Source organism: Syngnathus acus, chromosome 8 (genome assembly GCF_901709675.1).
Source record: "Syngnathus acus chromosome 8, fSynAcu1.2, whole genome shotgun sequence".
Lineage (NCBI taxonomy): Eukaryota > Metazoa > Chordata > Actinopteri > Syngnathiformes > Syngnathidae > Syngnathus > Syngnathus acus.
Window position 1 is genome coordinate 824,600 of NC_051093.1, and position 26,706 is coordinate 851,305.

Consider the following 26,706-nt stretch of genomic DNA (forward strand, 5'->3'; position numbering starts at 1 on the left):
ACGAAAGAACAACTAATGACCTTTCTCCCAAAAGAAGTGCACTCAGTCTAAACACAAATGATGACTGTCCGACCATAATGGGAGGCTTAAACTGCGCTCCACTGCTAAAGTGACCTTTGAACCCTGGCCTACGAACCCACAACCTGCAGGAAACAAACACCTGTTGGGGGCCAACTGCTGAAAAGACGCGCTAACGTTATCAGAACCCTGTCAGTGGGAAGGGTCTGCACAGTCACAAATGTCAGAACAGGAAGTGGGCCTTTTTTAATCTGCGCTCTTTAGACCCCTTGCTTTGTTTATGAAATGTGATTGGTCAAGCCTAAACATGGATGTCGGCACAAAGAGATCCTCAAAAGGAGCCATGGAGACTATCATTTTGAGTGGCCATTCTAGACAGGTGTACGCTTCCAACTGTTTTGCTAAACAAACAGTGACGTTTCTTACGTCATGTTTCAAATTTCACCTCAATGACAGAACTATCCTGTCCAGACCAAACAGCCCCTTTCACTTTAGCATTAGCATGAATGTGATGGGTAGGCGGCATACAAGAGCTTGTTTTTCCATTTCCTAAAGCTAGAACCCACTGAGTTCCGTTTGTGTTCACAATTCACGATTCCAACCGTGAAAATGTAACATAAGCCAATCATTTGTGCAGCTCGAGTGTCACGCGCGCGAGCAAACAAAATTGACTTCTGTGCCAAATGTCACTCGCTGTGCCGCAGCGGTGGCAACTTGGCGAGCGTCAGAGTGCGCCCGAGGGCCCGTAGCTTCCCTCGGCCTCGGGGCAGTGCGAAAGCCGCCACCGCATTGAACAAACATCAACAGACACTGGGCGACTGCCAGGCAGGCTGACGCCACGTGCCTTGGTGGGTGCCGGCCAGCCCTGGCTGTGGCCTGGAAACGGACGCAGGAGGCCGACCAAATCGTGAGTTGCCATCCCGAGTGGATCCCAGGCGGATCCCAGGCGGCTCAGTGGAAAGTTTGCTCGGAGAAGCTAGTCATTGAGCAGGCCCCCAAACTAATGTAGCCAGAACTTCCCGAACGACCGCAAGCTAAATGTAAACTCCGTGCGTAGCAGAAAATAGCATAACTGTGGCGAGCCAGAAGGGAACCCAGATGATAGTGCACAGTGCATGCGGAGGCCCGAGCCCAAGCGGGGCGGGGTGATTGATGGATCACATAAAAGTCCAGTCACCAAAGAAGGAAACGACTTAATAGAGACCAGAGAATAAATTGTGCAAAAAATGAGGCACTCTCGATGGAGGATACTTTTCTGAAAAGGAGTAAAGCAGATGGAAGAGTCGGTGGGGGTGGAGTAGGGGTCTCTCAAGTTCCACCGCTGCATATTTTCCATCTTCAGAGTTAGACTTTAGCCAAAGCAAGTGAAGGTCAGAAGCGGCGAAGGCTCTGCCAACTCCATCTCAGCAGCTGGGATGCATTCTCTCTTTCCTAATTTCTTTCTTTCTGGCCGTCATCAGCTTTCATCTCGTTATTCTCCTCCGTTCAATCTGGAAAGGACTTGGCCAGTTTCCCCGTCAGGAGGCGCTCGTGCCTGCACTCGCATGGCCACGTGTCTTCTGAACGTTTTTGCAACTTTTTTTGCAAAGTGCGCTTGGAGGGCAACGCCTGATATTGAAGGGGGACAAAAATGACGGGAGGGCTACAGAAAACGAGGAGAGCGGCAAAGGGGTCACAGCAATCTAGCAATCTACCTTTCATTTTCTGTCATTTTCTTGAGAAGTCGGGTGAGGTCGGATCTTGCCCGGTGATAAAGTGCTCGCTGTTCTGACTGTGAAATCAATAGGCGCTAAGAAGGCAACGATGGTCAAGATGCGTGGAGACAACACGGGCTTTCTTCACACATGGGCGTCTCTTCTTGCTACTTGTTCAGCAGGCTTATGTTGTTCCAGTCAGGTACCACTGAAAAGACAGATCCCGTCGGGATATAACCTTCGTCTCTTGAGGAACAAGTGGATGCTTCAAGATTTTCCTGCCTCGTCCGTGCGTTCAAATGTTTACCTAAGGATCTTTGAGGGAAAGTTTCTCTTAGCCCCCATCTCTTTGAGAGCTGACCTGTACCAACGGCATTCAGTGGAATCCAGCAGAAAGTGAAAACAGCAGAACACATCCAAACAAAGGAACACAGCACATTTTCAGAGGGTTGCGACAAAAGCATCGCAAAGAAGAACAACGATTCATACTCCTGCCTGTCCAGGTCCCGCCTGCATGCATCTTCAAAGACACACTTGGGCTATTATGTTTGTCACGGCAACTGTCAAAAGATGATATACGGTTGGGTCAGGAATGCAAGCTGGTCTTTACCTGCGAGTCTGAAAGATGTGAAGTGAGTGGGACTGACCATTCTGAATTGCCTGCAGCGATGCGGGCCCGCCACCTCACGATTGGGATGCATTAGAAGACACACCTGTGCCCCCAATGCACTCCCGCACACCAAATGATGGAACAAAGAAAGCAAAGCTCGTATCCACATGTTCCAACGGAGCAGGAGACTCGTGCAAGATGCTTAAAGGATCACAATATCTATAGATATACGTAAATAAAACCTATGAGGCCAACAACCCTTATGTGAAGACCATCTACTTTTGCATGGTGCACTGTACCAGAGCTGCAATTTCCCAGTGAGGTTACGGACAAAACACAGCAAGGGCTTGCAGCTTTTCTCTAAGCGCTCGGGCCCCATTGCACAAAACATCTGCACAAGTGCCAGCTGACTAATTGACCTCACTGAAATAACGTAGAGTTGACGTTAGAGCAGAACAATCGACAGAGCCCCCTCAGCTGGAGTCCCAACCCCGAGGGTCCTCACCCTTTTCTTCTCTTCTTGCACTGCTAAATTGTTTTGCACAATGGGCAAATTATTTCCTGGCCACCGCAAGATGCTGAACTCTCCCGCTGTCTGCAGTTCCAAGAGCATTTGAATCTGCTTAGGGTCAAGTGCACTTGCGGTGGACATCGAAGCATGAGGGGTCCCATGCAGGTGCAGGGCAGCTTTTGTTGTTATAACGTATTCCTGACCAATGAGGGAAATGGGACAGGCAGCAGCAATCTGGCTTCAGCCCTTATCTTGCTTGCATTTAAATACACAGGAAAAAAAACAATGACTCACTTTACGACATGCTCATCGCAAACAGAAGTCACGTTCGCACTCAATTCCTGGCAAAACAGCGAGATGCCATTCATTCGCGTGACAGACAGAACTTGCCCAAGCGGGCCTTTGCCATGTCCAAAATGACACAGCCGCGGCAGCTTTACACATTCAGAAAAGCAGATGTGCGACAATGGCCGGGAAACGTCTACGACGTTTATAGCACCACGGACCGGATTACTGTCAGCCAATAATTTCATGGACTGGTGTTTGATAATGTCACGATTTTTGCAAAGAAAACTTCTAAAAACAATGCATCAATCAAAAAATAGCATCAATAAATCAAATAATCACCAGCTGCACATTGTTTATTGAAGTTTTCTTTGCAAAAATCGTCCGTGTGTGAACTATCCCATTTCGCATAACAGACCAACCACAATCCTAAACATAACCGTACTGTCTTTTCAGCCAATCATATAGCAGAACAACAACGGAAGTGCGTCACCGCATAAACACTGCCGTCCCAAAACACCCTCCGACCCTTAGTTCCACGGAGGAATTATGTATGCGAACGCCACAGTATAGTATAATAATAAACGTGAATCCACTGCGTATTCCTATGCAACTTTACCTGCAGCATCCTCATAATATCGCGCCAATATAACATGAGTAATGTTATGCTATGTACACGTCACCAAGGTGTAAAATCATGCCTTGATTATTCTTTATTGTGCGGCCCGGTACCAAATGATCTACGGACCGGTACCTGGCACCCACTCGTTTCGAGGACAAACGGCAGTCACATGGGAAGTGACATCCATTGGCCAGGGGCAGAGCAAAGCAAAGACGAAAAAGTCAAGACGGGTAAGAAGGACCCATATGAAGTCTCCCTCTCCCAAAAGTCTCTGCGACTGTTTACTAGCATAACGACTTATTGCTCCTATCCTTTGTCAAGCAGTGGCAATCTGCTCACAGGCGGCGGAGTCAGGCGGAAAGCATCCACTAATGGGAAACACGCTTGCTTGAAATCATCTTTGTTCTTCCACCTTCCACAGTCTAGAGCAGGGGTGGGCAAACTTTTTGACTTGCGGGCCGAATTGGGTTCTAAATTTTGACCGGGGGGCCGAACCAGGAGCAGATGGATGTAGTGTTTGTGTGAAGTAATATAAATTGCATAAAAGGTTTTTACTTTTAGTAGATACTAAAGCATGGATATTAAAAAAAAGTTTTGAAAACAAATGCATTTATTAACAGCATTAAAAAAATATTTCACCAAAAAACTACTATCAGTGATTCTTATTAAATACGACACTGTTATGATGAATAACATTTTCCATCACTTCAGCGCCTGCAGGTCAGATTTATGAAATAGGTTTATCTAATGAGGCGAAATCATATCCAACGGCAAACATTCTGACCAAATACATCATCTTGAAGAATCAGTGAAAGAATACACCTAAATAAAGTAAAAAAAGAAATCAATAGTATTGTTGGTTTCCCTTTTTTGCTAGTGCATCATAGTCTGGAGTAAAATTTGTTGTGGTAATTCTTAGGATAGAGCCGAGGTGTCGGTCCGTTAACCTAGATCTGTGACGGGCTTTGTTGACGTTCATGTGGCTGAACGTCTTCTCACACACGTAGGTCGAGCCAAATTGTCCACTCTTTTTTAACATTCGGCACTGTGTCCACCTTTCTTTTCTTCGGGCCACTCATTTTAATGGAAGGATTCCAGGGGAAGGTTTGTGGGTGGCATTAGCGTAAAACTGTATCTGAAACTCAGCGCGCGAATTACGATAATATTGACGTCACAGCCTACACTCGAAATTCGGCACTGATAGATGAAATTACTACGTACTACTGAGTACGCACACGCACTTGTGAGTGTGCACCGAGCTTTCTGACACGGCTCCCGGGATTAAATGCGCGGGCGGGCGCTTCCCCATCTACTGGGGAAACATAGTAGATGCAGGGAAAATAATAGGGGTGTAAATCGCGGGTTTTGTCACGATACGATATCATATCGATAGAAAGAACCACGATACGATATTTGCCGATATCTTAAAGCCTGCTGTGATTCATTCACGATACATCACGATATAGTGCTCTACGATCGATATAGAACAATATCCTGATTTATAACAATTCATACGCAAAATCAACAAGGTACTGCAAACTCTTTATTTAGGAAATTACAAGAGTATTGTAGTATACAAAGTGCTTATTTTAACACTGAACATTATCAAATTCCTATAATTTCCTCGTCTTCTTGGACACTAGCCATAGCACCAGCCCAGGAGCCGCGTAGTTGTCGGCTCCCCTTTCACGTGCCTGCTCTGCTCACAACACAACACGCCGCGCACTGCTCCCGGAAAGAGGAAGCAAGCAACAATGAACTGGATTTCAAAATAAAGTCGCGTCTAATGTTCAAGGTCAAAAACGGGTGATATAGATCGATGTTTACGTTTAGCATCGATGCCAACAAATCGTAGAGCATTATATCGATTAATCGATGTGTATCGATGAATCGTTACACCCCTAGAAAATGACCCCAAAAAAAATTAATACAATTTATTCAGGTTTGGCGGGCCGGATTAAACGGCCCCGTGGGCCGGATGTGGCCCGCGGGCCGTAGTTTGCCCATGTCTGCTCTAGAGTGAATTGGTTTGGGAGACTTGATGATTTCAAGTTGTTCCATTTTGTGGAAGGTCGCAACAATGTAAACATGCGTATGAGTGTCAACCCTGAGATGAGATTGTAGGCACCGGCGTGACAAGCAAACACGAGCCGGAATAGTTCTTATTGCCCATTGTGCCCTTCTGGACTAGGACTCCTCCCCCGTGTCGAGGCACGGCATCCATATGCTTTCATGCACACTGCAAGGGCGCGCGTCCCCTGCCGGCCGGCCTTCCTCGCGTCTTTGTCACAACCATGGGCCACTGAGACATTGGCCTCAAAGGAAAAGCCAAACATGCCAAAATGGAAACACGATGGCCCCTGACACTGAGGAGGAGACGGCGGCTTCTGTACATGGAACACATCCCAGATGCTAGCACATTGGATTTGAGAAATGGCAAAACAAAATCCATTTTCCCTTATGGAATATTGGGGGGTGGGGAACTTGGGCCGTACAGTCTGCAAAACGACGACTGCCACGGAGGAGGTCGGAAGGGACAGCTGAAGAAAGAGATTTGCCACGCCCCCTATCTTTTCTTCCGTGGCAAATTCACACCAAAAAGTCTTTCTAATCCCTGAGCGCATACCCGTGGGATGAAAGCTCTGTGAATTCTATTCAACATCCCGTGCCAAACACTCTGCATACTTCCATCAAATACAATTCCAGAACTCAGCAAAACTGTTGCAGAAAGACAAGAGACAGAGGCAAGTCCAAAAAAAGACGACTTCAAGTGTCTTAAGAACAAATGCACGTCATGTAAACTTCGACATGAAAGTCTGGCTGGACTTTTAGATCTAAAATGGCAGCCCCCAGAAGCTTGTCCAACTAAATTGCAGACATATGCTCAAAATAATACAAAGTATGGTGGAACCGAGTGGGATTCTCCTGTGAGGACAAGCGCCTTCCTTTACTGTTGCCACCCAATCGCAAAGCGAAACCTTAAACGAGGAACAGATTACGGCCGTTGGTGTTTGATCTGCCAGAATACGCAGTTTAGGAGTGTGCACGGTGGTCACATCTGGAAGTTGGCGCAGGGGGATGATGACATTCACCCAACCCGAGGACGGCAATTGCTGCCCTCCCAGCCGTTGATGGGTGACAACAGAAAGGCAAAGATGGCCACGTTGGAGTTTTTGTGCGCTTTGCTTAACAGCTGCCGCTAATCGCCGCAGGAGAGCCGTCATCTGGGACTGATTTTGCCAGCACGTGCATGGGTTCTGATGGAAGAAAGGGACAAGTCTCTTCTCTCCTCTCCTCTCCTAACATCGATCTTTTTTTGGAGGCTGGATTGATGACTCCGACAAACACCCAGTGTTCCAGATCGCGCACGCAGTGTGTGGCCATCAGCTGCGTTCACAAGCACAGTTTGTGTGAAAAAAAAAGGCAATGTATCCCTGCCACAGTCTTGATTTCAACTCCAAGCACCTCCCAAGTAAGATTACTCCATCATTACGAAAATGAGGCCGAACCCACAGCCCGATTCTCCTGTCTGGAGGGAGCCCATTGGGGCGGGGCCCCCAACTTTGTGGCAATCCCATGAAAGCAGTCCTACTGAAAACTGCGCACGGCCAAACCCTAACTTGACAGAGTCCAGCCTGCCGTTTCAATGCCACTCCATCTTTACCGCCACCCTTTCAATTACGAACAGGCAAAAGGGGAGGTGGGGGGAGCACACGTCTCTCTTTATGTCCTAAATATGACAGGGAAGAACTGCTCCACTGTGCTCGTTTGACTTTGAGCTTGCAATTTGGGCATGTACTCATGTGCGGTTACATTGGATACATGTCCCTTCAAATCGACTATGAGATGAGACAATGACACATGGGCATTAAATCTGCATTAAGCCAGCCTTAAAAGTCGGCCGCAATGTTTTTTGGGGTTTTCTTTCTGTTTTTTTTGTCTTTCTCATATTCTTAAAAAGCACGTGACGGATGGCACTATCAACAGAACGCTGCGCTTCCCACAAGTCCTCTGCAGACCGAATCCCCCAACACATTCACCCCGTCACGGCGGTTGTTGATACGAGGACGCATTCGCAGAGTGAACGGCACGGCACGAATGCGGGGGGATGCTGCGACAGCAATGGGCGGTCCGCGTTGATGAGGTAAAGCTCAGAGGGTGACGGGAACCTCTACGAGGGTGGGTGCCATGTCTGGCCGAGACATTTATGAGCCATTAGGACGGACCACCACGGCTTGCACAACACTCACCCGCCAGAAGCACCGAAGGTCTGAGACCTCACAGAAGAAGTCAAGTTCCTGCCGTCCCAAAGCCTCACCTCTCGGTTGCGCATCTAAAAACAGAACACGACTCGACATGAACGCCTCCACAATCGGAACAAGCACAGCGTGGAAGACTTTCTCTTCATCCGGGGCTAAGGAAACTTTGGTGCTTAAGAGTCACGTTTGATTTTTAAAACAGACTTTAAAACAGACAGCCCAGACTTCAAAAATGTACTGCAGTACACGTGACATCTGCATTTTGGCCCACCGCTTCTCCTTCTCCACATCTCGATTCAATTTGTATCACAATTTAAAATTGGAGCCACACGAACAATGAGCAACGGAAAAGGAGCACAAACCCCCTTGTTACCTTATCAAAGCCCGTAGTCAGCAGAAAGTCATCCTGGGCCCACAACATGCGAGAATCTTTGTGGCTCTGAAGGCAGGCGGCGCTCTGTGGAGACAGAGTGTGCCTCTTGAAAATTTTTCACGGTGGGTGTGCGGGGAGCAGAGAAGGCCACGTCTGTCAGTGGACAGGACGCAAATGGCCCCGCGAAAGGGGAGCTTGTTTGTTTGTCGCCGACCCGAGCGGCCCGTGACGCTGATAGTTATTTGGGGCTCAAACACAAATGTATGAGGAGAGGGACACTATTGCTGCTTGAACTTGAAGTTAGTCAGCGCTCTGTCCAACCAAATCTCCATGGTTGGAAACAAGGGCCTCGACCAACAAGGCCCAACAAGGGCCTGGACTCGGCCAACAAGGGCGCAAGCGATGGCTGCTGCATCCGTTTGTGTTCACCGCCTGCTTTGGCTCCTCCACCAGGCAGAACGGTGTTACTTGCAGGGAATGTTGCTTCACCCGCCAGGATAAATATCAGGTGTCAGCATGCGCATGTGGCAACAATCAAAGGCGTCCCACTCTGTGCGCCAGAGCAAAGGAGACTTCGTAATATCACCATCTCGTCCTCCAACGCGGCACTCGCAGGGAGCCAACGCGCCCCAACTGCTTTCAGACGCAGCTCCCGAAGAAGCTGCCTCCTGACTAAGTAGAAGTGGCAGACCGCAGCCCCGACTCAACTTGATTTGGGCAGAGGCCATGTGGCTAGAGGAGAGGCAGGCGGTGATTGCTGACTCAGGGGCTCGCTCGCATGCCTATTTAGAGAGCGAGCAAGATGAAGAATGGCATCACTTTGACTTTTCCTTTTCTCGCCTAGACTGGCTGGGAGCCGGTCTGGGGCCAATGGCGAGGCCAGTTTTTGTTTCATTTGGATGTATTTTTTTTGCAGGCTAAGTGCCATTTGAATAAAGGTTGAGTTGATTGGTAATGTTGGAGTGGCATGCTTTGCAAAAATGCACAGCAAAGGTGAACAAATGCAAGCTGAGAAATCATGTGTGTGTGTGTGTTGGGGGGGGGGGCGGATGAGGAGAGCCGGATTTCAAATGGAGCTTCTTGTCGCCAATCACAATCGGAGAAGAGATGCTCACCTGAACTGCTTTCAGCTGGGCTCTTGGGTCAAACACTCGTAGTATCTTGTCCTAGAGGATTGATAATCATGATCAGCTTGTAGAACAAGCAACAGACACGTTGCGCATCACTCCATCGGAAGGAAATGGACCCCAATGCGATCAGGCGGTCAGCAAGACGAGACTGTTGAGATGCAGCCTTTTTATTGTACTTTTCTCAATTTGAGTTGTTCTTTGAGAGGGTAGTCCTAGAGAAGATGTTTGCTGTGCACGGATGGACAATCCCTAAAGAGAGGCTCAGCCATGCAAGTGTGTGTTTAGCAAGACCACACACAGATAGGATGGATGGCCCTTGGCTGTGAGCTAATCGAAAGCAACCCCCCTGCCTGGTTTTACGATGAGCATTGTTCCTCAGCAGGGGGAGTTTATGGACTCAACACGGCGAAATCGCACACAATAAAAAGGTAATTGCTGCCTCCTCATTTTCCTGCCGCCCGATGATGTTGGGCATTTACATAGTGGAGTGGCCCATGCGCGCAGAGATACGTTGGGGCACGGCAGGGGTGGAGGAGCATTTGACATTTGTGCAATTCAAACATTTGCATGCATGCAAACCACGGTCGAGGGATCGGGCCCACACACGTACAGGCCCTATTTGCTTTGATAAGCCAGGTCGGCGCACCCCAATGGAGTCGTTTGGGATCAACGACAGAGGGGAACCTGGAGCTCCGAACTCAGCTCATTTTACCCCGGCGAGTTCTTCAGGGCGGAGGCGGACGGCAAGCAGGCGGGACGCGTCAACAAGGATGTTTAGCCCCGTCGGGCTAAACGCTTTGATCGTGATTTGCAATCCGTCGCAGCAAAAACAAACAAAGGGGGTGGGGTGTCCCCATTTCAAAGGCGCCATTAGTGTATTTAACGGAAAGCAGAGGCTGACTGGAGCACGCCCTTTCGGAATATAAGAAAAGCACAGCCCCCTCAGAAGGGGGAAAAGCAGGCTTCCATTGATGGACACTATGTAACAAAGATGATTGGGGCACAGCGGACACTATTTGAGGGAAGGCAGCACAGAAGTTGGCAGAATTCACCTTTCCCAAGAGGCCCCTATTTGTCTTGCGGCATTTGCGTATTAGAAAGGGATGACACAGACAGCAATAGATGGGGCACGCCGGCGATCGTAGCCGAGGCCATAGCGAGGAAATGTCACAAACAAGTTGCCAAAAGCCTTTCTTCCCCTGAGGAGGAAAAGGAAACCTCCATATTCGGCAAAGTTGCTGTTCATTGCTCGCTGGCCTTGGTTTTGCCATGATGGCTTCAACCCAGAGTGGCTCGGTGGCGTACTGGTTATCACGTCCGCCTCACAGTTAGATTCCACCGCTGACCCTCCCTTTGTGGAGTTTGCATGTTCTCCCCGTACCCGCTTGGGTTTTCTCCGGGCCCTCCGGTTTCCTCCCACATCCCAAAAACATGCCTGGAAGGCCGATTGAGCACTACAAATTGCCCCTAGGTGCGCGTGCAAGTGCGAATGGTTGTTCGTCTCTATGTGCCCTGCGATTGGCTGGCAACCGGTTCAGGGTGTCCCCCGCCTACTGCCTAATGACTGCTGGGATAGGCTCCAGCACGCCTGCGACCCCTGTGGCCATGGACAAGCCATATAGAAAATGGATGGACGGATGGCTTCAACCCATGTGGCTCAATGGCTTTATCTAGTGGTCCAAAATGCAAGTATGGTTGATCACAAGCCGCTTCTAAGATCTGAATTACCTGATCTATAGATCTGGAGTGTTTTTATTTAAAGATTAAAGATTAAAGTCCCAATGATCGTCACACACACACCTGGGTGTGGTGAAATTTGCCCTCTGCATTTAACCCATCCCCGTGTGATTTTAATCCATCCCCTGGGGGAGAGGGGAGCAGTGAGCAGCAGCGGTGCCACGCTCGGGAATCAGTTGGTGATCTAACCAACGATTTCAGAGTGACTTTGAAAATCCTTCATGGCAATAAGACAAATACCAAGAAATAGGGTATGTTTATTTATTTTTTTTGATCGGATGAATAAAAACAGCCTGGGTCAAATTGACGCATTTATTCCCTGCTGACCTTTGGGGAGTGTTGTCTTGTACCTATGTGTGAGGTGGCAGCGACAAGGTCAAAAGTCTGACAGCAGCTTGCGCTCACCTTGCATGTGGAAGCCAGCAGGGACCCGTCCATTTTCCAGCTCAGACTCTGCAGTTGCTCAGCATGCTCCTCCAAAACTGAAGACACCACACAGCAAGGTCAACATTAGGCAGACAGGGATGGTCGCGTTAAGACCGGGAAAAGAAAATGAGGCACAGGCGCAAAATGAACACCTCATGAACGGGAGGGAGCACGTCTGTTCAGGGGTGAGCGCGGCTTGTCTGGCTTCGGCCATGTCGAGCGATGAACCACATGGTCAATACTCAAACTTGTGATGGAAAACTCACTTTGGAAGGACTGGCATCCAAGTATTTGCCTGCCCACTTGACCCATGTGAAATCAAGCCACAGAGCCAATCGTTCATCCGCCTATTTCTGAAAAAGTGAGCGCTTGGGATTTTTGTGGAATTCGCATGTCCCATCTGGGCTACCTGTTCCGGCCCCTCATACGCGCATTGCCTTTTGTTTGGTCACGCGTAGAGCAGATTAGCATGAGCTGCTGATCAGTGGCGCAATACAGCGTGCAAGACAAACACACGGGATCCACACGTCACCCAGACCAGACACAAGTATTGGGTCACACGTCCTCAAGTTACTTTTGTTCACCAAATGGCAAATGGTTCAGTCAGCGTGTCCCAAACTTTTGTCCCAAACGTGGAGGGCAGCGCAGCGTGCAAAGCGTGATTACCTGCGAGTGGCGCTTGCCGGCGGTCCGTGTCCCAAAGGAGCAGGCGCTTGGCGGCGCCGACAGCCAGCAGCCTGGAAGAGGTTGGGTGGAAAAGCAGCAGGTCGGGCCGTCCTTGCCCGGTACCCAGAGTCAGCTCGGGTTCCGGAGGCTGCTGCAGCTCCGGATCGCACAAACGCCACAGTTTCACCTGCGCACGCAGACAGAAACCGGCTTGGATAATGCACATATTTGTTTTGGGTTTGCTGTTGGAGGGACACGGAAGACAAGTTGAGGTCTGGAAAGGAAGTGCTCACCGTTTCATCCGCGGAGCACGTTGCCAGAAGACGCTCGTCAAATGGAGAAAAGTCCAAGTCGGTCACCAGATCTGACGGCAAGAGTACAAAGGATGAAGCTGGACTTTTTTGAAAGTGGACAGATGATTGGCTCACGCGACTGGACTTTGCTTCCAGAAGCCGCTTGCCTCGTCGCAACACCCTGGCTGCGCTCTCCGTTATGGCTGCCGTTCCATATATTTTAGCTTTTGTTAGGATGACTGGGATTGTCTCTGTCAAGTGTTTTGGCCGTCATGCGACCATATTGCCCATTCACATACACAAGCGCTTGTTGTAAACTGCAGAGCAATGTTTTGCGTTTCCGTTCAATGTTCCGTGGCTTTGACGAAAAGTACCCGAATGACAGGAGATGTGGGTGACGCGCCATTGTCCGTCCGCAGCAGGCTTGGCAGACGTCAGGCCCAGCACACCGCCTCCTGAAAACGCATCATCACGATGTTCAAACGGACGCCAGTTGAGTCGCTTCCTTGGCACAAAAACAATTCCTACCGGCCTGGTCCGTGTTGAAGGCCACCAGCTCGGCACTCGCCCTGATGCGCTTTCCCTGGCAGGGGAAGGGTCCGCCACCACGTACGCCGTTGATCCATCCCTGGAATTTCAAGAGGCCACAGGTCACATCTGACTGAAAGTCAATCTATGTGCGCAGGAGCTTGTTGTCGTCGTCGCCTTCCCTGCTGGCCTAAACACTTTGAGAGGCACAGACCTCTGCATGATTGCCTTTTTGTACAGCACTGCACATTAAAATTGCAACTTGACAGTGGTGGGTTTGAAAGGTGGAGTTGGTGATTAAGGTCCACTGAGGGCGCAGGTAACATGCACACCCTGTCACTGCATTCAAGAATAGTTTCTTGCACCTGATGGCACAACAAACCCGCTCTGGGCTCTACAAGCAAAGTCATCAAGAAACAGGAAGCATGGAGCTGACACTCAAGTTCCTGTGGGGAACAAAGTGCGGAGGAAGTGGTGCAAGTGCACTCTATGTTGCGCAGCAGACAGCATTTAACAACTTTGACTTATATCGTAGTTAATTGTATAATGATGATATACAGCTTTTTTTGCATGCATTCTTGCGTAGAACCCTCCATTATTTCTACACAAGACCCGGTTAGCTTCCTTTAAAGAGTAGAATTACATAAACTCGCCCATCGTGTAGTGCCTGGGTTCCTTTTAAAACAAAAATTGACTTCTGTTGATTTGAATTGTTGTGAATTAGTCACGTTGCGTTTACGCGATAAAAGTAGCATCACAGCGCCACCTGCTGTCTTTTAAATGGCATGACGAGATTGAAGGAATGCACGCGTGAACATTGCTGAGATTTTACAGCCACTATTACATAATACACCGAGGGAAGCTGCAGGCGTTGCCATCTGACATGAATCGGTTTTAAAAGGCATGCAAATGCAGTCCAGTCATGATAGATATGCTTTATAGATATGAAAGCAATGGAGCTTGCTTTGCGTCCACACACAAAAAAATATCAGTCGTCAGTAGATGTGAATTATACATTTCGAAATGCAGGAAGTTCAACACGACAAGCAAGCAGGCGTTTTGCCCCACTCCCACAACACAGCGCGAGTTTAGGAGTAACCCGCCGTGATGCTAATGCTACAAAAGGAGCAGACACCACAAGCTCGTCGACCAACTAACTCACTCACATCCTTCTTGGCGATTTTTGGAGTGGTGTTTTTGAATTTGGAAGTCTTAAAGCGGTTCATGGTAGCCTGCTCTCGCCGCTTGAGGTGTCAGCGCCTTCCGGGTGTCTTCGCTGTCGCTCGCGTTGGCTGAGAGAGTGCGACAGAGGGCGACCAGCAGGTTGCAAACGGCAGAGTGTTCCTGATACTAGTGTTGGCTCGTGTGTGAACGATTCGTTCAAAGGAACGAATCCTTTCAGTGAACGGGAATGAACGAATCACTTCCTAAAGTGATTCGTTCTTTTTTCAGTTCATGACTTCAACCAGTAGGTGTCGGTAATGCCTATTGAAGCTGGTGCCACCTCGCCGTAAAACAAAACGAAGAAGAAAATAACGTTACTTCCCGTTCACGAACGAGTTGTGAATTAGTGATGTGCATTCCAGTTCTTTTAGGTGAACTGAATCTTTACAATCAGTTCACTCAAAAGATTCGTTCAAACGAATCGTTCAACGAATCGTCCACACCGGCATGTGCAACTGAATATAAGCGGAACAAAGAACCTTGAACGTTGCCTTTTCTGAATGGAGACTTTCTGCTCTTGAAAGGCCCAGCGCTGTATTGTACTTTCCTGAAAACAGAGCTTCTTAACAAGAATTGTGATTGAACTCAACCAACCTGTGTAAGTCTAATTTCTGCTTCAGTGTCTTAGCATTTTCCTAAATCTGAAGAAATCAAACGAGCACGCAGTGAGTAAATTGGATAACAGGTGATTGGCAATAGCTTTTGCCGTGAGGCGCAGATAGCGCACTCCCTAAATTGTGGACAAAATCCAACAATAATAATAATAATAACAATAACAATAATAATAATAATAAAAGTACATCTCAAACCAGCAATCTAATGTGAAACTGCAGTTGATATATTGGATAATATTTAGGCATATATATGCATACACGTTATTTAAAACCTATAGAACGGATCAGTGAGCGAACGAATCCTGACTTTCCCGTTCGCGAACGAGTCATTGGGTGAACTGCCTTTCCGTGCATCAACGGATCAGTCAGTGAACGTGTTGCGTCTCCTAGCGTGAACTATGTAAGCCAGAATGTAGATTTACGATTACTTATAGTAGGTTTTAAATAACCTTGTATGCATATATATGCCTAAATATTGTTATCCAATATATCGACTGCAGTTTCACATTAGATTGCTGGTTTGAGATGTACTTTTATTATTATTATCCATCCATCCATTTTCTGTACCGCTTAGTCCCCACGGGGGTCGCGGGCGTGCTGGAGCCTATCCCAGCCGTCATCGGGCAGTAGGCGGGGGACACCCTGAACCAGTTGCCAGCCAATCGCAGGGCACACAGAGACAAACAACCATACGCACTCGCACTCACACCTAGGGGCAATTTGGAGTGCTCAATCAGCCTACCAAGCATGTTTTTGGGTTGTGGGAGGAAACCGGAGTGCCCGGAGAAAACCCACGCGGGCCCGGGGAGAACATGCAAACTCCACACAGGGAGGGCCGGAGGTGGAATCGAACCCGCACCCTCCTAACTGTGAGGCGGACGTGCTACCCAGTGCGCCACCGAGCCGCCTTTATTATTATTATTATTATTATTATTATTATTATTATTATTATTATTATTATTATTATCCATCCATCCATCCATCCATCCATCCATCCATCCATCTTCTTCCGCTTATCCGGGGTCGGGTCGCGGGGGTAGCAGCTTCAGGAGGGACTCCCAGACTTCCCTCTCCCCAGCCACTTCATCTAGCTCATCCCGGGGGATCCCAAGGCGTTCCCAGGCCAGCTGAAAGACATAGTCTCTCCAGCGCGTCCTGGGTCGTCCCCGGGGTCTCCTACCGGTGGGACATGCCCGGAACACCTCCCCAGGGAGGCGTCCAGGAGGCATCCTGATGAGATGCCCGAGCCACCTCATCTGGCTCCTCTCAACGTGGAGGAGCAGCGACTCTACTCCGAGTCTCTCCCGGATGACCGAACTTCTCACCCTATCTCTAAGGGAGAGCTCGGACATCCTGCGGAGAAAACTCATTTCGGCCGCTTGTATCCGGGATCTCGTTCTTTCGGTCACGACCCATAGCTCGTTCCCATAGGTGAGGGTAGGAGCGTAAATCGACCGGTAAATTGAGAGCTTTGCCTTTTGGCTCAGCTCTCTCTTTACCACGACGGACCGGTACAGAGTCCGCATTACTGCCGACGCTGCACCGATCCGCCTGTCGATCTCGCGCTCCATCCTCCCGTCACTCGTGAACAAGACCCCAAGATACTTGAACTCCTCCACTTGGGGCAGGATCTCATCCCCGACCCGGAGAGGGCATTCCACCCTTTTCCGATCGAGGACCATGGACTCGGATTTGGAGGTGCTGACCCTCATCCCGACGGCTTCACACTCGGCTTCGAACCGCTCCAGTGAGAGCTGGAGATCACGGCCTGAAGAAGCCAACAGCACCACGTCGTCTGCAAAAAGCAGAGACGTGATGCTGAGGTCCCCAAACCGGACACCCTCAACGCCTCTGCTGCGCCTAGAAATTCTGTCCATAAAAATTATGAACAGAATCGGTGACAAATGGCAGCCTTGGCGGAGCCCAACCCTCACTGGGAACGAATCCGACTTACTGCCGGAAATGCGGACCAAACTCTGGCATCGGTGATACAGGGACCGAACCGCCCTTATCAGTTGGCTCGGTACCCCGTACTCCCGAAGCACCCCCCACAGAACCTCCCGAGGGACACGGTCGAACGCCTTCTCCAAGTCCACAAAACACATGTGGACTGGTTGGGCGAACTCCCATGCACCCTCGAGGATCCTGCTGAGGGTGAAGAGCTGGTCCACTGTTCCACGGCCAGGACGAAAGCCACACTGTTCCTCCTGAATCCGAGGTTCGACCTCCCGACGGACCCTCCTCTCCAGCACCCCTGAATAGACCTTACCAGGGAGGCTGAGGAGTGTAATTCCCCTGTAATTGGAACACACCCTCCGGTCCCCCTTCTTAAAGAGGGGAACCACCACCCCAGTCTGCCAATCCAGAGGCACTGTCCCCGATGTCCACGCGATGTTGTAGAGACGTGTCAGCCATGACAGCCCCACAACATCCAGAGCCCTTAAGAAATCCGGGCGGATCTCATCCACCCCCGGGGCCTTGCCACCGAGGAGTTTTTTAACTACCTCAGTGACTTCGACCCCAGAGATTGGAGAGTCCGCCTCAGAGTCCCCAGGCCCTGCTTCCACAATGGAAGGCGTGTAGGTGGAATTGAGGAGGTCTTCGAAGTATTCTCCCCACCGACACACGACGTCCCGAGTCGAGGTCAGCAGCACGCCATCTCCACTGTAAACAGTGTTGACGTTGCACTGCCTCCCCCTCCTGAGACGCCGGATGGTGGACCAGAATTTCCTCGAAGCCGTCCGGAAGTCATTCTCCATGGCCTCGCCAAACTCCTCCCACGCCCGGGTTTTTGCCTCAGCAACCGCCGAAGCCGCGTTCCGCTTGGCCATCCGGTACCTGTCAGCTGCCTCCGAAGTCCCGCAGGCCAAAACGGCCCGATAGGACTCCTTCTTCAGCTTGACGGCATCCCTTACCGCCGGTTTCCACCAGCGGGTTTGGGGATTGCCGCCACGACAGGCACCAATGACCTTACGGCCACAGCTCCGGTCGGCCGCCTCAACAATGGAGGCGCGGAACAAGGTCCACTTGGACTCAATGTCCCCCGCCTCCCCCGGGACGTGGGAAAAGCTCTGCCGGAGGTGGGAGTTGAAGCTCTTCCTGACAGGGGATTCCGCCAGACGTTCCCAGCAGACCCTCACAGAGCGTTTGGGTCTGCCAGGTCAGACCGGCATCTTCCCCCACCATCGGAGCCAACCCACCACCAGGTGGTGATCAGTTGACAGCTCCGCCCCTCTCTTCGCCCGAGTGTCCAAAACATGCGGCCGCAAATCCGATGACACGACTACAAAGTCGATCATCGAACTGCGGCCTAGGGTGTCCTGGTGCCAAGTGCACACATGGACACCCTTATGTTTGAACATGGTGTTCATTATAGAAAATCCGTGTCGAGCACAGAAGTCCAACAATAGAACACCGCACGGGTTCAGATCGGGGGGGCCGTTCCTCCCAATCACGCCCTTCCAGGTCTCACTGTCATTGCCCACGTGAGCATTGAAGTCACCCAGTAGAACGATGGAGTCCCCAGAAGGAGCGCTCTCCAGCACTTCCTCCAGGGACTCCAAGAAGGGTGGGTACTCTGAGCTGCCGTTTGGTGCATAGACACAAACAACAGTCAGGACCCGTCCCCCCCACCCGAAGGCGGAGGGAGGCTACCCTCTCGTTCACCGGGGTGAACCCCAATGTGCAGGCGCCCAGCCGGGGGGCAATAAGTATACCCACACCTGCTCGACGCCTCTCACCGTGGGCAACTCCAGAGTGGAAGAGAGTCCAGCCCCTCTCGAGAGGGCTTGTACCGGAACCCAAACTGTGCGTGGAGGCAAGTCCGACTATATCTAGTCGAAACTTTTCTGCCTCGCACACCAGCTCGGGCTCCTTTCCAGCCAGAGAGGTGACATTCCATGTCCCAAGAGCCAGCTTCTGCAGCCGGGGATCAGACCGCCAAGGTCCCTGCCTTTGGCCGCCGCCCAGCTTGCACTGCACCCGACCCCTTTGGCCCCTCCCACAGGTGGTGAGCCCATGGGAAGGGGGACCCACATTTCCTTTTCGGGCTGTGCCCGGCCGGGCCCCATGGGCGAAGGCCCGGCCACCAGACGCTCGCCTTCGAGCCCCGCCTCCAGGCCTGGCTCCAGAGGGGGGCCCCGGTGACCCGCGTCCGGGCGAGGGAAATCTGTCTCCATATATCTTCTTCATCATAAGGGGCTTTTTGAGCCGTGCTTTGTCTGGCCCCTCACCTAGGACCCGTTTGCCATGGGTGACCCTACCAGGGGCATGAAGCCCCAGACAACATGGCTCCTAGGATCATAGGGGCACGCAAACCCCTCCACCACGATAAGGTGACGACTCACGGAGGGGTATTATTATTATTATTATTATTATTATTATTTTAATAAACATTGATGTTATAACTTGTCAGGTGTTTTATTCCTTGTTTTTATATACGCCAATCAAAACAAAAATCAGACATTTGGTTAACTGCTTTATATGACAATATGTACACTACCGTTCAAAAGTTTGGGGTCACAAAATTGTTTGGGTGACCCAAACTTTTGAACGGTAGTGTAAATATTATTATAATAAAATATTATGAATTAAATATTATAAATGATATCTTATATTTGTATAAGATTATATATAATCTATGAATATAAGTATACATATATATTATAAGATTTTTTACACAGAAGATTATATATATAATCTATAAATAATTATCTAAATAAATATATACACTACCGTAAGTTTGGGGTCACCTAAACAATTTTGTGACCCCAAACTTTTGAACGGTAGTGTATATGTGTTTTAGGTTGTTATATGAGTTGGGGCCCCCCAAAACAACAAATGTCGGCATAACGGTTTTTTTTTTCAACCTTTTATTCAAACACAAACACATTCTGTATACTAACACCATCAACTACAAGCCAACAAATACCAAATTAAAACATCAATGTAGCTCCCTCTTGTCAATCAGGCGTACAAGCAGTTCTTCAAAACGGGCATTTATTCAACTCCTTCTCCACACACATGCCGTGAGAACTAAAAGACATAAAGACTATTAACATAAAACGTTCTCACAGAGAACAATAAACGTTACACACAAAATAACTTAAATCTGCTCATGCACTTAAAACACATTCGTCATGTTCTTGCTAACATAACATAGCATGGCTAACATCATGGCTAACATCATGGCTAACAGCTAATATGACAAAGGATTACCTCATTCAAGATTCAAGATTCAAGATTCAAGAGTTTTTATTCGCCATGTTTGAGCGTGCCAAACAAGGAATTTGACTTCGGTAAAACACACCCTCTGTTCAACATATAGGTGACTAACAACACTCAGGACATGTGAATAATGGCAAAAACAGTGTAGACAAATTCAAAAGGTGTGAAGAGCAGGATGTTATTGCACAGTAATGCCTCTGAGACTCTATGAGTGGTGTGAGTTCATCAGAGCAACAGCCTGGGGGAAGAAGCTGTCTCGGTGTCTGCTGGTTTTGGCGTACCGAGCTCTATAACGCCGTCCGGAGGGGAGTAGTTCAAACAGACTGCAACCTGGGTGAGAAGGGTCTGTAGAGATGTTCCTTGCACATTTCCTGGTCCTGGACAGGTACAAGTCTTGGATAGATGGGAGGTTGATTCCAATGATCTTTTCTGCAGTCCTGATTGTCCGTTGCAGTCTGTGCTTGTCTTGTTTGGAGGCTGATCCAAACCAGACAGTGATGGAGGTGCAGAGGACAGACTGGATGATGGCAGTGTAGAAGGTCTTCAAAAGCTCTCGCGGCAGGTTGAACTTCTTGAGCTGTCTCAGGAAGTACAGCCTCTGCTGGGCCTTCTTCCGGACAGAGTCTATGTGGCCGGTTCATTTCAGGTCCCGAGAGATTGTGGTTCCCAGGAACTTGAAGGTGTCTGTGGAGAGAATAGTATTACTGCGGATAGTGAGGGGCAAAAGTGGTGAAGGGTCTCGCCTGAAATCCACTGTCATCTCCACGGTCTTGAGCGGGTTCAGCTCCAGATGGTTTTGGTTGCACCAGTGGACCAGCCGCTCCACCTCCTGTCTGTACGCAGTCTCATCACCGTCCTGGATCAGTCCGATGAGAGTGGTGTCGTCTGCATACTTCAGGAGCTTCACAGGAGAGTCATCTGAGGAGAAATCATTGGTGTAGAGAGAGAAGAGCAGTGGGGAGAGGACGCACCCCTGAGGGGCTCCAGTATTGGTGGTCCGGGTGTCAGATGTGATGCCCCCCAGCCTCACACGCTGTCTCCTGTTTGTCAGGAAGGTCAAACAACCCGGAAGTAACCGTTGCGCATCAGACTTTGCAGGAACCTCGCTTGGGATCCCAACAGCAAACCATTGTTCTTACAACAAGATTTTCTTTTCGGTTTATTTTCATTGTTCAAAAACTTTGATTGAAGAGCGATCTCGTCGAGGAGCGATCACGCCGAGGCTTCTTCCCTGTCGGGAAGTCGCCGAGCCACCAAACGTCGGAGCCTTCCAGCGCCATCTGCTCCGCGGCCGGCGTCGGATTACGCTCCAGCGACTCCAGACCCGTGGCCGCCACTGGGGTTCCTCCCGGCGCCATCAGACTCGCGGCCGCATTAGGGTCCCACTCCAGCGTTGCCGGATTCGCGGCCGTCTCCGGACCTCGAGCCAGAAACGCTAGACCCGCGGCGGTTGCCGGACTTCGTCCCAGCAACGCCGGACCTGCGGCCGTCGGCGGACTGCGTGCCAGCAACGCTGGACCCGCGGCCTTCACCGGACCTCTAGCCACCTGCGCCGGACCAGCGATCATCCCTCCAGGAGCCTAGCCAACACCAGGTACCAGGAGGCCAGCTACCACCAGGCCCAGTAGGCAAACGCCATCAGCCCCAAGAGGACACCCACCACCAGGCCTAGTAGGCTAACACCACCAGCCCAGGAGGAGAGCTACCACCAGGTATTGATTGATAGCCGGGATGGCCATGAAAGTGCTTCAGAAGGATATGGAGGAGCTGAAGTTATCAATGCAAGTGATGTCTTCAAATGTGGAAACCATAATGAAACAACAGGCCATTATAACAGAGCTGATGGGAGAGGTGAAGCAGCTCAAACAATTAAACATTGAACAAAATAAGAAAATTGTCAGCCTGGAAATTAGATTAGACAATTTGGAGCAGTACTCAAGAATGAGCGATGTCATCATCAGTGGTTTAAGGATCAAACCACGGAGCTACCAGCAGGCTGTGAAAGGCCTTGCTTCAGAGGATAATCCTGAACATGAGGAGACAACAGAGGAGCAGGTAAAAACTTTCCTCCAGAGTAAAGACATCGCCATTGACATTGTCAATATTGAGGCATGCCACACTCTGCCAACTAAGAGTCTAAATGGTAAGCCTGTCATACCATCTATAATTGTCCGATTTACAAACAGGAAAAGTAAGATAAATCTGCTCAAACAAGGTAGAAAACTAAAAGGCACGAACGTGTACATTAATGAACACCTCACCAAGAAAAATGGTGAAATAGCTAAGAAAGCAAGAGCTCTTAAGAAAAGCGGTAAAATACAGTCCACTTGGACTGCTGGTTGTAAGGTGTTCATCAAACCTGTTGGGGCAGCAGAAAGTTCTCATGGTTTCTGCATCAGTGCCATAGAGCAACTTAAGAGGTACGAAGGAGACTAGTAACCTGTACATCATTCTGTTGAACCTCAAGTTGTGGTGCCTTTAGATCATGGAATGTAAAAACCTGGTGAAATTATCAACCCACCATGAACAGTACTGACAAATGCCTTTCTTTTCCAACTGGTGTGTTTAACAAACAAGCACTGATAACTGAAAATGAAGAACTTGATTTGAAAACATTTGACTTCACTGACCATAAGGGATTTGACATAGAGAACAATATTGATCCTGAGAATAACTTCTTCATCAACTACACTCAAAGGAACAGCAAATACTATACTGTAGAGCAATTTAACAAGAATGTAACAACAAATAGAGCAATATCAATTATACATTTTAATAGTAGGAGCTTGAAAGCAAACATCTCTAAGATCAAACAATGTTTAAAAGATATGAATAATCCGTTTACTGTAATTGCAATATCTGAAACCTGGTTAAAGGAAGATCAGTCTGAAAAGATTGACATAGAGGGGTATGAGAGTTATACATTAAATAGGAAGGTAAAAAGATGTGGAGGAGTTGCTCTATTCATAGATAAAAACTATAAGTGTAAGATAGTAAGAAGTATGTCTCAAGCAATAGATAATATCATGGAATGTATTACAGTTGAAATAGAAATGGAATCATCTAAAAACATTCTGGTAAGCTGTGTATACAGATGTCCAGGTTCATGTATTGAGACATTTAGTGAACTATTATCAGGAATGTATGAAAGAAAAATCAATACGAAAATGGTGTACGTCTGTGGCGATTATAATATAGATCTATTGAACCCACTTCAGCTGACTCCAGTAACAGAATTTATTAACTTAATGTACAGTATGAGTCTCTACCCTGCAATAACCCGTCCGACTAGAATTACATCTCACAGTGCCACAATAATTGATAATATATTTACAAATGTAATTGAAAAGAAAGTCAAAACTGGACTGATAATAAATGATTCAAGCGACCACCTGCCAGTGTTTGCAGTGATCCAGGACTGTACAAAGAAAAAAAAGGATGCTATAACTTTTAAAATGTGTAGAATGAACTCTGGTAATTCATTTAACTCATTCAAAAATGATCTTTTAAAACAAGACTGGAAAAAGGTATATGTGGGTGATGTAAATGAAGCCTACAACACATTCATGGCCATTATATCCGAACTTTATGAAAAAAACTGTCCTTGTGTAAAGAAAGCAGTTAAACTAAATTCAGTGGGAAAACCATGGCTGACAAAGGGAATCTTAAGTGCTTGCAAGAAGAAAAACCTATTATACAAAGATTTCTTAAAGATAAGAACAAAGGAAGCTGAATTAAAATATAAGATCTACAAAAACAAATTGATTAAAATAATGAGAAACAGTAAAAGGGACTACTATAGCAAGATACTGGAGGAAAACAAGAGTAATACAATAATAACATGGAAAGTGTTAAATGAGATTATTAAAAACAGAACTGGAAAGCCAGGATATCCTTCTTACTTTGTAAACAGTAATAACATAACTATAAATGATCTTACTATGATTGCAGAGGAGTTTAATGATTACTATGTTGGTATTGGGCCTACTTTGGCAGAGGAAGTAGCAAAAAAAGGGAGTACAAGTGACCTACTTAAGGATGTACCCATAGCCGAAAGTATGGTTCTAAGGGGAACGAATGAGAAGGAAATAATAGAAATTGTTAGAGAATTTAAAGGTAAAAAGTCAACCGACTGTAACGGGATAGATATGTCACTTGTTAAAAATATTATTGAATGTGTGGTGAAACCTCTTACACATATCTGCAACCACTCTCTGACAAATGGTGTTTTTCCGAGTGAAATGAAAACTGCTAAAATTATTCCGATATATAAAGCTGGGGACAAACACATATTCTCAAATTACAGGCCAATATCTCTACTCCCACAATTCTCCAAAATATTAGAAAAAATATTCTATAAAAGGCTTGATGATTTTATTACAAAACAAAATATTCTGTGTGACCAACAGTATGGATTTCGGAAAAATAGGACCACCACACTAGCTTTGTTAGATTTCGTAGCTGAAATAACAACAGCTATTGAAAATAGACCCCTCCGTGAGTCGTCACCTTATCGTGGTGGAGGGGTTTGCGTGCCCCTATGATCCTAGGAGCCATGTTGTCTGGGGCTTCATGCCCCTGGTAGGGTCACCCATGGCAAACGGGTCCTAGGTGAGGGGCCAGACAAAGCACGGCTCATCAGCCCCTTATGATGAAAAAAATTAATGGATCACGTTTTCCCTCGCCCGGACGCGGGTCACCGGGGCCCCCCTCTGGAGCCAGGCCTGGAGGCGGGGCTCGAAGGCGAGCGTCTGGTGGCCGGGCCTTCGCCCATGGGGCCCGGCCGGGCTCAGCCCGAAAAGGAAACGTGGGTCCCCCTTCCCATGGGCTCACCACCTGTGGGAGGGGCCAAAGGGGTCGGGTGCATTGCAAGCTGGGCGGCGGCCAAAGGCAGGGACCTTGGCGGTCTGATCCCCGGCTGCAGAAGCTGGCTCTTGGGACATGGAATGTCACCTCTCTGGCTGGAAAGGAGCCCGAGCTGGTGTGCGAGGCAGAAAAGTTCCGACTAGATATAGTCGGACTTGCCTCCACGCACAGTTTGGGTTCCGGTACAAGCCCTCTCGAGAGGGGCTGGACTCTCTTCCACTCTGGAGTTGCCCACGGTGAGAGGCGTCGAGCAGGTGTGGGTATACTGATTGCCCCCCGGCTGGGCGCCTGCACATTGGGGTTCACCCCGGTGAACGAGAGGGTAGCCTCCCTCCGCCTTCGGGTGGGGGGACGGGTCCTGACTGTTGTTTGTGTCTATGCACCAAACGGCAGCTCAGAGTACCCACCCTTCTTGGAGTCCCTGGAGGAAGTGCTGGAGAGCGCTCCTTCTGGGGACTCCGTCGTTCTACTGGGTGACTTCAATGCTCACGTGGGCAATGACAGTGAGACCTGGAAGGGCGTGATTGGGAGGAACGGCCCCCCCGATCTGAACCCGAGCGGTGTTCTATTGTTGGACTTCTGTGCTCGACACGGATTTTCAATAATGAACACCATGTTCAAACATAAGGGTGTCCATGTGTGCACTTGGCACCAGGACACCCTAGGCCGCAGTTCGATGATCGACTTTGTAGTCGTGTCATCGGATTTGCGGCCGCATGTTTTGGACACTCGGGCGAAGAGAGGGGCGGAGCTGTCAACTGATCACCACCTGGTGGTGGGTTGGCTCCGATGGTGGGGGAAGATGCCGGTCCGACCTGGCAGACCCAAACGTTCTGTGAGGGTCTGCTGGGAACGTCTGGCGGAATCCCCTGTCAGGAAGAGCTTCAACTCCCACCTCCGGCAGAGCTTTTCCCACGTCCCGGGGGAGGCGGGGGACATTGAGTCCGAGTGGACCTTGTTCCGCGCCTCCATTGTTGAGGCGGCCGACCGGAGCTGTGGCCGTAAGGTCATTGGTGCCTGTCGTGGCGGCAATCCCCGAACCCGCTGGTGGACACCGGCGGTAAGGGATGCCGTCAAGCTGAAGAAGGAGTCCTATCGGGCCGTTTTGGCCTGCGGGACTCCGGAGGCAGCTGACAGGTACCGGGTGGCCAAGCGGAACGCGGCTTCGGCGGTCGCTGAGGCAAAAACCCGGGCGTGGGAGGAGTTCGGCGAGGCCATGGAGAATGACTTCCGGACGGCTTCGAGGAAATTCTGGTCCACCATCCGGCGTCTCAGGAGGGGGAAGCAGTGCAACGTCAACACTGTTTACAGTGGAGATGGCGTGCTGCTGACCTCGACTCGGGACGTCGTGTGTCGGTGGGGAGAATACTTCGAAGACCTCCTCAATTCCACCGACACGCCTTCCATTGTGGAAGCAGGGCCTGGGGACTCTGAGGCGGACTCTCCAATCTCTGGGGTTGAAGTCACTGAGGTAGTTAAAAAACTCCTCGGTGGCAAGGCCCCGGGGGTGGATGAGATCCGCCCGGATTTCTTAAGGGCTCTGGATGTTGTGGGGCTGTCATGGCTGACACGTCTCTACAGCATCGCGTGGACATCCAATTACAGGGGAATTACACTCCTCAGC

At 49.2% G+C, this 26,706-nt stretch overlaps 1 protein-coding gene across 4 annotated transcripts in view; it reads right to left on the bottom strand.

Annotated features, from left to right (window-relative positions):
- coro7 (coronin 7) overlaps positions 1-16,012 on the bottom strand; it is a 36,547-nt gene extending 20,535 nt beyond the window's left edge. For 3 of the 4 annotated variants that reach the window (XR_005098575.1, XR_005098576.1, XM_037257137.1), the window contains exons 1-9: positions 14,319-14,509; positions 13,153-13,252; positions 12,999-13,079; positions 12,625-12,695; positions 12,332-12,518; positions 11,645-11,721; positions 9,488-9,538; positions 8,373-8,456; positions 7,991-8,073 (exon numbers count right to left, since the gene is read on the bottom strand). Coding sequence is in view for 2 of the 4 variants with exons in the window: in XM_037257137.1 (XP_037113032.1) it covers positions 7,991-8,073; positions 8,373-8,456; positions 9,488-9,538; positions 11,645-11,721; positions 12,332-12,518; positions 12,625-12,695; positions 12,999-13,079; positions 13,153-13,252; positions 14,319-14,378 (794 nt within the window). In the remaining 2 variants the exon portion in view is untranslated. Of the gene's footprint in view, positions 1-7,990; positions 8,074-8,372; positions 8,457-9,487; positions 9,539-11,644; positions 11,722-12,331; positions 12,519-12,624; positions 12,696-12,791; positions 12,833-12,998; positions 13,080-13,152; positions 13,253-14,318; positions 14,510-15,975 lie in introns of those variants that run through there. The other variant, XM_037257138.1, reaches the window with a different exon arrangement.
- Between the last annotated feature and the right edge of the window lie 10,694 nt (positions 16,013-26,706).